The sequence below is a fragment of the Pygoscelis adeliae genome, unplaced genomic scaffold, assembly GCF_000699105.1.
Source record: "Pygoscelis adeliae isolate BGI_AS28 unplaced genomic scaffold, ASM69910v1 Scaffold57, whole genome shotgun sequence".
NCBI classification, from domain to species: Eukaryota; Metazoa; Chordata; class Aves; order Sphenisciformes; family Spheniscidae; genus Pygoscelis; species Pygoscelis adeliae.
The window spans coordinates 15,736,189-15,746,385 of NW_008825615.1; the positions used below are offsets into that span (position 1 = coordinate 15,736,189).

At 39.5% G+C, this 10,197-nt stretch overlaps 1 protein-coding gene across 6 annotated transcripts in view; it reads right to left on the reverse strand.

Annotated features, from left to right (window-relative positions):
* Positions 1 to 9,818, reverse strand: part of TMEM14A (transmembrane protein 14A) — a 17,416-nt gene extending 7,598 nt beyond the window's left edge. The window contains exons 1-6 of one of the 6 annotated variants that reach the window (XM_009333193.1): positions 9,593 to 9,818; positions 9,131 to 9,216; positions 7,283 to 7,384; positions 3,385 to 3,472; positions 3,111 to 3,209; positions 2,144 to 2,387 (exon numbers count right to left, since the gene is read on the reverse strand). In XM_009333193.1, the coding sequence (XP_009331468.1) occupies positions 3,134 to 3,209; positions 3,385 to 3,472; positions 7,283 to 7,384; positions 9,131 to 9,206 (342 nt within the window). In that variant the 5' untranslated portion in view covers positions 9,207 to 9,216; positions 9,593 to 9,818 and the 3' untranslated portion in view covers positions 2,144 to 2,387; positions 3,111 to 3,133. The other 5 variants (XM_009333195.1, XM_009333196.1, XM_009333194.1 and 2 more) reach the window with 5 other exon arrangements.
* Between the last annotated feature and the right edge of the window lie 379 nt (positions 9,819 to 10,197).

Here is a 10,197-nt window from a genome sequence, read left to right on the forward strand (position 1 = left end):
CCTGGAAACATTCAAGGTCAGGTTGGACGGGGCTCTGAGCAACCTGATGTAGTTGAAGATGTCCCTGCCCATGGCAGGGGGGTTGGACTAGATGACCTTTAAAGGTCCCTTCCAACCCAAACTATTCTATGATTCTACGAGTTAGTTTTATCTCAACAGTGCTTAAAGCATTCACTACTATTTCAGATTCTTTACCCTAATTTCATGGGAATCATCACTGTTCCCTTTAAGAACAGTGCCATAAACTATTCTTCCTTGCAGTTAGGTGTTTTTCTCAGTAGGACTCGAACTGATTAGACAGAGAAAACGGTCAACCAGTGTATATACAGAATTGCTGCCCAGCAAAGTTAACTCCTTTTCCAACTTGTGCAGAAGAAGAGCCACGTAATGTATCTCGGAGGTACAAGCCGGAAACGTCCCAGTCACCTAAGCACTGCCCAGATGAGCTCGTAGGAGTTTTACATTAAAATTACCTAGGTAGCTGGAAGCAGTAATTTGCAATGCCCACCGTAGCACTCAAGTTTCATTGAGCTACACCTCTGTCCCCAACAAGTGCTGTGATCAGTGAACCGTCACAGAGACTGGCACAGGACATCACCTCTACATTTTGCGAGTCCTCAATCCCACAGGGATATGTTGGACTTGCTGAGAATGCTACTTGTTTGGGCTGCTCAGGAATTTAAGCAAAAGCTTCTGCATCACAGTTGGGCTTGGAACCTAGCCCCAGCCCCCTGCCCCCATGGGCTAATTCAGCAAATGCACAGAAGGCTCAACTCTGGGCACGCTCAAAACCACAAAAGCTTACTGCATTTAGGCTCTGGGCTAGCAGCAACTGCAGGACGGCTTCTGCGTTTCAGCACAAGGTTGCCTAAACTTTTCATTGGAGCTTAATCTAAGACAGGATTCACCTCGTCTACAGTACAAATATCCAAATCGGCATTGGCCACCCAAGCCTATTATGGTACATGGCAGTTCAATTCCTCTAACCTGTCTTGAAGTTCTACTTCAGGATAAAATGAACCACATCTTATGTGTCCAGCTGATTTTAGGTACCAAGATCCCAATCTGAAATCCGTAATATATCAGCTCAATCACCTGTAAGCCTGATGACACCTGGAGATGACTGATACCAACATTTGTTAGCAAAAGATTCCAGAGCTAGCGGCTGTGGTTTGGGGGAATTGCCTTTTTTTTGGTCAGTTGTGCTTTAGACATCTGAGTTGCTCACAACACCTTGTCACCACCTAAGCCCCTGCCAAGAATACCAAGCGTGGTATTCTGCTGATGGATTTGCGGAGCAAATCGCCTTTATAAGCAAGCTCTGTATGAAAAAAATGAGAAGAAGCAAAAGTTCTCGTTGTCTTCAATAGTGCACTTGCCCATATTCAGTTTCCTAATGATTTGGCTGCGCATCCCTGCACACCAGAAGATAGTCTTAGCCAAGCTTTCAGACCCAGGGAATATGTAATTATTTTCTATGCAAACCAAAGCAACTTCAATCCCTGAATAGTTTATGTCTGAATAGTCTCCTTTGTTTATGGGGAAGGACTTCAGCAAGATAATCTGTGTAAGACCAGAATGGCAAACCTGTTAAAGGGTATTGAGACTGAGAGTTTAGAATGTATTTGTGCAAGATGGTGAACCTTCCTCAGCTGTGGTTCATGTCAGTGGGAATTTACAGCACGGTACATGTTTTAAACAGGTACTGAGTACAAAGCAGATCACCAGACTCTTCCATTGACAAAATGGCTCACTAGTCTGCATGAAAAACTGAGAAGCTTCGAACATTTTATTTGAACACTGATAATAGTTTTTACATTTAGAACCAGTGGAACAAGAACATGTGTTTGAAAGGAAGGTGGGTTTTCTAGTGCATCACATACAGGCCGCAGCCTTTATTGATTAGTAATTGACAATATGATTAGAATTTATTACTTGATCTCAGAAGCTACAAAATTATGGTTCAATACAATATACCTTTTTAGCATAAACAGGTATTTAAATATATTCTTCTCTCAGAGATATAGTGCAAGACTAACTCGATTGCTTGGGGCGCTCAGCACCCCTGAAAGAGATCAAACTTACAGAGAAAGATCCCTTGAGTTAACAGACTGCTTAAATGGAAGTAAACCAAAATATATCAACAAAACATTTGTTTTAATTAAAAAAAAAAGTTTGCAAAATATCAGCAAACGTCAATAATCAAATAACAGGTACAGATCTTTCACAGAAAAGATAAATGCAGTGTAAGACTTGTGTTCAAACTTGTCTTTCAAGTATGGAGAGCTTGCCTGTTTGTTCGGTGGGCGTGGCACTCATACTTTGGTTCTTAAGTTGCTAAATTCTCCTACAGCAGCATAAAAACAAGCCTCAAAATCATCAAAAGGCTGCAAAAAAACCCCAGAACAAAAAACATAAATATGGTTGTGCATGAACAAAAACGGTGAAAGTCATCATTAAATAACAGTGCATTCATAAATACCTGACACGGGAGCCTCCAGTAAGCAATCTTTTAAAATGTCTAAATCTACAGCCTCAGTGTCTGTTGAAACACACAGTCCACCTAGGCTTGAAAAGCGATCCACAATGGAAAATAACATTTTCCAGTTTAAGTCCTGATTCTTAAATTTTGCATCTTGACAATTTGCATCTGATTTTTTCCTCCCTGTATGTAACTGGAGTAAACCAGTTAATGGTGTTATATTAAATCTGGTAGCAACAAAGCAACAGTTATTATTCCTTCAGAAGATGGAGATTCTGACTTAACAGTTGAAAAATGTTTTGAGTTACAGACTCACTGGGAAAAAAAAGTTTCTACTTGCTCTATAATTTAATTCCGAAATAATAGGTACAGAAAATTATGTTTTCCAGAAGGCCAAAATAAACAGCAGCAATAAAGCAGTCAGAATGGTTAGAAACATCATAGTTTTCAGTAATACTGACTAAAGTTCTTAGGTCAAAAATGTCCTAGTTTTCAAAGGTGCTGCGCCTCCAGTAGTTTTGAATGCAGCACTTCTAAACTGAAGTGTTGGTCCTTTTTAAGATGACCCTGTTGTATGAAATTAGATGACTAATTTTATGCATATGTGTTTGAAAACACTGAGGCTTACCTCAGGTTCTTCCAAGAGCCTTATTAATATGCATTAATATTTAATTGCAGATCTCTCCTTTCTGTGCTGAGAAAGTCAGTCCATATCAGATGTATCCGCCTAGTGAGATGAAAAAGCTGTTCACTGGAAACAGGACTGTGACCTCCAAACTAATTTCACTTAAACCATACAGTTGCTGGGTGATAGTACCTTCCACTGATACTGGCTTGAATCAGATGTCAAATGGCAACTATTTGAAAATCAGCGAAATCTTTAAGATCCTCAGTATGTTTACCTCAGGCATGCTACTAGTCCGGCTGGCATTAATTTCTTGGACCTCTTGAACCTCATTCCCATTATAATGGTCAAAAGAAAAGCTGAAACTGTAAAAGACAATTCAATATATTTATGTTCTCACTTCTCCCAGTGGACCATTCAGGAACATAGAGAGTTGTCAAAGGTCATTGCTATGTTTTGCTATGAACTGTAATTTAATAAAACATTAGATCAGAGATAGGGTCTATAAAATCATTCTTGCTTTTCCGAAGTACACTGCTATGATTTCTTTCAGCTACAAATAAGGTTTCCACGTGCAGCAGAATGCTAAATCCGATTCCACAGATACTAAGTATGTTTGTCAGACAGTGAATTCTACTCCCCCGTATCTACCTTCACGGGGATACAAATAAAGCAGGAAGACTCTTCATCGTAACAGTAACGTGTATGCTGAATTACAGGAATAGTGTCTCATAAATCCCACCACCCTAGACCAGTGCAGCTGTTGTCTGACTATTCAAGGAGCATCCAGCTTTATCTGTTTTCTTTTTAGAATGCTAGCTCTTTATTTGCTGAGCCTTAAAAACTAGATTTTTGCTACAGAATATGGCTATCAACATCTCCTTCATCATGACCACAAGTTCCCTTGATTCCTTTTGCTAGGAGGGAACCACCCTTGTCTGTGACAAGAATGGGCAGCCCAAGAGGGCAACAAATGCAGCACAAACAGCAGAGAATAAACATCATGAAAGGAATTGCATCTTCTTCCTGGAGTAGTCTTACCTAAAAATGGAGGTAGCAATGAACTGTTCAGGCATGTGGATTTCATATTGAACTATGGCTGCAGAGCACTACATAAATGAGAAGGTTGATAAGAACACATAAAACTCTGCAAAGATAGCTAGCTTCGTTAAAGAACTGTCACCTGAAATACTTCCTAGAAGTGGGCAGAGAGGCAGGACTTCTCATGGGCAGCTGGGCTTTTATCATTCTGCAGCCGAAGTAATGGCAGTTACACAAATCTCTTCTTTTTTATGGAGCAGTTAAACCATCTGGCTAATTTCTTCAAACTCCACTGCCTACTCCTGTGGACAGTCCTGTGCTCACAGGTGTCAAGAATTTTAAACTCCAGGATTATAAAACAAGCTCTGACAGTTACAAGCATCTTACAAAACTACCAGCTACACATGTGCACTCATTAAAGATACCCTGCAAAAAAACTATTATGCTCCATTATCCATTGCTCTTATTTTCTGGTCCCATAGCCTTGATCCTCTCCGGAACATCTGAGGAGTGGACTATTCCACAGTATGCGTCTTGCCAGAGCCCTGAATATATTTACAATTAATTACAAGCTACAAAGCATGTTCACTCTGTAATGTTCTTTTTTCCAGTTACTAGTATCTGGCTTTTCACATGTGCCAGTGAATTTTTAAGACGTTCAACTTTTAGACCTGATTTTCAAAAGTGCTAGATATTCACTGTTTCACCTTAAATCAAAGAAATTCAATAAATCAAGCCAAATTCAATTCAGTAAATCAGATTCAGATCAGAAATTCAATAATTCAGGTGCATCAACTTGCACTCTGAATAGCAGTAACTGTTGCATACTGAAGTCTGAATTTCTACACCTATTCCAAACACATAAAATTGCATTAAAGTATTCAAAAAAGCGCAGAGTTAATTTCAGGGGGACTAGGAAAATGCCTGAAAGAATAATTTATAAAACAACTAAGAAAATTTGCCTGGGGTATCTGTATGCTACATACTCTTTGTATGTAGGACAAGTTACAAGAACCCTACTATCAAGGTCTTGTACTAAAACATTACCTACATTATTGTAGGAGACTCTTGCATAGGTGATAAATACTATAGATAATTATGGGTTTGGAGGGGGATTTTTTTTTTTTTAAATTTCCTAACCTTTTAAAGGTTTGGGTACTTGCTTCATTTTACATTGCAATTTACTCCACTGGTTTCTAAGTTGAGTGGTCACTTTCTTCCATGCACTTAATTTCCTTCTTTCATTTGTTCTCTAGTTGCTTTTGGCACTTTGGGAGGTTAGGCACGAGTGAAAACATTCTGATTTTATACAAAAGCAATACACATTTATTACGGAAAACCCTTATTGTTCTGAAAGTAGCAGATACAGCAGCCACCCAAGTTTTTTGAAGTGTGGACCTGTAGATGTTTCCGGGTGTGTCTAATTCTCCCTTCTCTGAAGTCTTCCTACTGAGTTCTTTATTCATTTGAGGTATCTGTGTCTATAGAAGCCAGAAAACACCCTCTTCCAGACTGACATACATGAGCCTGAACGAGATTAAAACCAGCCTGAATGGTTGGCCCTGGCAGAGTACTTTGTATGAATACTTCCTAACTCAGTTCAGGCAAAAATCACCATAGCTAGTTCAGACCACCTTCTTTGTTTCATTCAGCATAGGCGGATCTTGAAGAGGCCACCCATTCATAGCCAAGGTTAAAGATATGTTTAGGTTTTAAGCAATTAGAACATTACTTTGTAAACATTTTAAACTAGGACTGCTTTAAAAAGTGTTTGTTCCTTTTACTCTACATAATAAGAACTTTCTAAGGCAGGTGTAGTGAATGCTATGTCATCTGTACTGCTGTAATTTCCATTAAATTAGTAATATGCATTTCTCCAGTTGAGAGAAAGTCCTCACATGCCTACAGCTACACGAAATGCACAACACTGACAGTATTTTAGTATATCTGACGTTCACAAGCAGATTAGTGGAAATTTTGTATTAGTTCTTTCAAAACCAGGGAACTGGGAAACAGGGAATATTTAGTAAGTTTGAATTAGTCTTCCACAAATTCTGTATCCAAATTAGTGATTTAATTGACCCATAAAAGTACAATACTGTATGCTGCTTAAAAGCACCTCACACTGAATGATTACAAATTTACATATACTTAAGGCTATCTTCATTCCAAAAAAGTTTTGTGTTTTTTTTTTAACAGTGGGATAACTTAATCTGAGCAAGGTCATGGTGGCAAAACTGGAATATCCAATTTAGGCCATCTAGGAGCAGATCAGGTATGCCATGACCACCTTTACTGAAGAACTCGGTGGGAACATACTTTGCTGACAATGCTATTCGACATTTTTTTGAAATGGAAATTTTTACAACTGGTGTAAAGCACAAAGCCAGCATGAACAGTATACCATAACTTCTAACTAAGTTCAGAAAAAGCAATTGTGTACTCACACAGTCTGGATTAAATGTACTTTAAATGCATTTCGGCATGTGAAACCACAGCCTAAGCCACCTCTGCTAAAACCATGAGTGAGACAAGCTCCCAATAGCTCTTAACTGCAAATCAGTTCTGTGAGGTTAACATCCCCCTTAGAGACTGTAGTTCCTTGCCTCCATGAGGGTTTCAGGGCAAACTAGCTAATGTGACAATTACTGCGTAATTTGTATCCCGTCTTTCTTAGCAGCAAAGTCTGCTCAGCAGACACTGAGTCAAACTATTTGTTTCATTGGGAGCTGAGGATATGTTATGTTATGCAAGACTGGATCCCACACCTACTTTACTTCTCAAATTACATTCTAATCTGTAGCGCTAATAATTTTATTCCAGTACTCTCCCACATTTCTCAGCTGGATTTCACAATATTTGCAATGTTAGGTAACCATCTAATAAAAGGAGGCGCTGCCAGGTGGTAACACACACCTGCTGACTTTGTGTGAATGATCTGCCTTACCTTGCAAATGGTTCCACAGTTAAGCTCTTGACTTTTGCAAGCTAAGTTAAACTGTCGAACTCGATTTAAAAACTAACATTTAAACTAAAGCAATACTCAAAATTTAATAAAAGAGAGAATTTTACATGCGGTTCAGGAAACTGCTTTTTTGGGGTTTTTTGTTTGTTTACTGTAGTAAAACACTTACACAATGATATCTTCACGTTTCTCGGATCACGTGTTATGCAGTAGGCTCCATAACCAGCCACAGAACCAAGGGTGAGACCAGCAGCTAAAGAGATTTTACTACCTGCAAGAAACCATTGAAGTGTTATTTCTTAATACAATGTCTTTAAGCTCAATTTTTACACAGTAGTTGTCTCCCTACACAGTATTATCCATGTATTTTAAAAACAGAACCAATTTTGCCACAGTGCAGCTAGCTCACCTAGTGTGAATAGAGAGGTAACATTTCTGTAACTGGGTCATTCTCTTGCATGGCATTAGGGGCAAAGTTGACTAAATTAGAGGGAGATGATCAAGATCTAGTAATAATTGCAATTTGGGAAAAATAATCTTCAAAGAACTTGGCTATTTTCTCTACCATAAAAACCTTTAGAAACATTTTTGTAATTTCTCTGGACTGTCTGTTGATTTTAACTATAACTTACAGCACTTGGGAGTCTCCAAAAATGGTAGAAATGTGTCAAGACATATAAAGGATAAATTGGACAACATATGTAGTCATAAGCCTTTCAGTCTGACATCAGTCCTGGACAAAGAAATGGTATCACCAACATCACATTTAATTAATAAAGAATTAAAAAACAATTAGATGGCAATGAGGATGAAAATATGGCTTTTAAAAGTAACTCAACATCTTCTTTCAGTGCTATTACAAAACTGGTTCATAAAGCCCAGAGTTTCAGTACTATACTTAGGTTTCTGAATAGGCATTTGACTCGGTACCATAGGATAAAAGCGTAGAAACAACACAGCAGGTATTATCTGGATTAAGCTGATCCCCAAACGTTTATAAATAAAGAATCCAGACCCCCAGATGTCATTTAGCTCCCAGTCCTGTTATACCGAATATTTTTAATCAAGAATTTGCAAGAAAACAGAAATCATTACCAATTAAAAAAATAATCTAGATTTGCCACAAGGACCGACCAACTATTAAAGAGTGAGGAGAACAAGCGAATGGGAAGTCAGTGAGTGCAGCTGAGTGCAAACAAAAAAATACAGCAAGTGTTTTCAGAAAGTCAGATATAAAGCCGTGTCTCTAAGAGCAAAGCATGTGCACGCTACGCAGGGAAACAGTGACCCTACATCACAAGAATCGGGATGGATAATGGCCACGGCGAAGAAGACTGATGTGCTGCTGGGACGTGCACTTTTGTGGGAGAGCTAATGGGGACCAGCCTGGAGATCCTGCCTGCCCGTCCTTGGTACCACTGCGACCTCTGCTGGGATGCTGTGCTCGGTTCGGGCAGGGCGCTGAGAGCTGGAAAGGACTGCAAAAATGACCGAAATATGGAAAAATGCGCTTTGTAGTACAGGATAACCTAAAACCTGATTATTGTAAGAGTTAATATCTAAGAGAGAATTAACCACCAGATCAGAATATGCAAGGAAAGGGTTTTCTTTCCAGTGTGCATCTGGAAATCTCAAAATCAAGGCAGGATGCCTCCGCAGAAAATAAACTTTAATCAAAGATCATCTACTGCGCTCAACGCAGGAATGATTAAAGGAAATAGAAGGCCCAAAATACACTGAAGATCAAAAATAACACGACAGCCCCTTTTTACCCTGAAAACAAACTCATCAGTTAGATTAACAGAAAAAAGTGACCACTTAAATGCTTAAGTTGACCCAAGTAAATCTCATGAGACTCAGCTCATTTATAGCAGCGCAGGATGGATTTAAGATGCAGTTGTGTTCATTATAGCAAAGTTTTCATGTCTCGCATCAATTTTTTTTTTTTTTTCTACAATGCGTAGCAGAGAGGAAACTCAAATACTTCATTTCCAAATCCTGCTGTCCCGGTATTTACCTTTACGAGTGTATCCTACAACACCTCCAACAGCCAACAATGCAGCATATGCAAAACCAATCCAGTCAATAGCCATGGTCCCAACTCTGGGGAAGAAAACACATTGCAACTGAAGACAAACAAGTTCCTTCCTCCTGGTAAAAAAAAAGTCATTACTTAAAGTGTTCTAAATAATACTACGCTCTCCTAAGTCATGCTTCACTACTGTGTCAAAACATTCGAAAGGTGAAGGTGTGTCTATTGTATCATCTTTTCACTAACTGCTGCCCTTCCTTACACCTCAGTATCTTGGTATACTATATTTCCATTAGGAGAAATTGGTATTTTTGGGATGCATGTGGCATGCATGTTTCCCAGTCAAAAATACATGCATGCAAGGAAAAAGCTTGACACCACCCAAAGCATCAGTTTTATTGCACTTGTGCCATATGGCTGATCTGGGCATATGCTATGGATACATACGTGTCTTCTGAGCGCACAGCTAAGTGCCCTTTCAACCAGGCTGTACTTGGTGTACTTCAGGCGGAATGTCACAGGCCCTGCAACACCAGGCAAAAATAGGAGTTTTCACAGTCTACCCAAAGTTTCCAGACAGAAACCTAGGCTGTCTTCAGGAAGCTATACATACAGAATCTTTATCCTATCTGTCTACGACCCTTTTATTTCACCTTTAGATCTTGATGCATTGCCTGAAGTTAGGCTTCTGTTCTCCAAAAAGCATTTAAGTTACTGTTGTAATACTGATCCCCACTTCCCCAGCTGTGCTCTGTAAAGGCATGGGTGGCAGTGGTTTGCAGCCCGACAGCCCCAGCAGCACTACAGCCTCTCTCCCGCCAGCCGGTGAAATACACCTTTCCCCTCCTTCCCCCAAATTAAGTGTATGCTTAATGAAGTGCATCCTTTTTTTTACCCGAGCAGGTGTGTCCTTGATCACAATAAAAAAGGGGTGGCAGGAAAGAGCACACACTCACCATTTCATGTCAAGCCTTTAATATTAAAGTAAGCAACGTAGAGCAAGCCCACCCCCCCCCCACGCTGAAACCGCCCCCCAAAACCCGGGGGTTTTA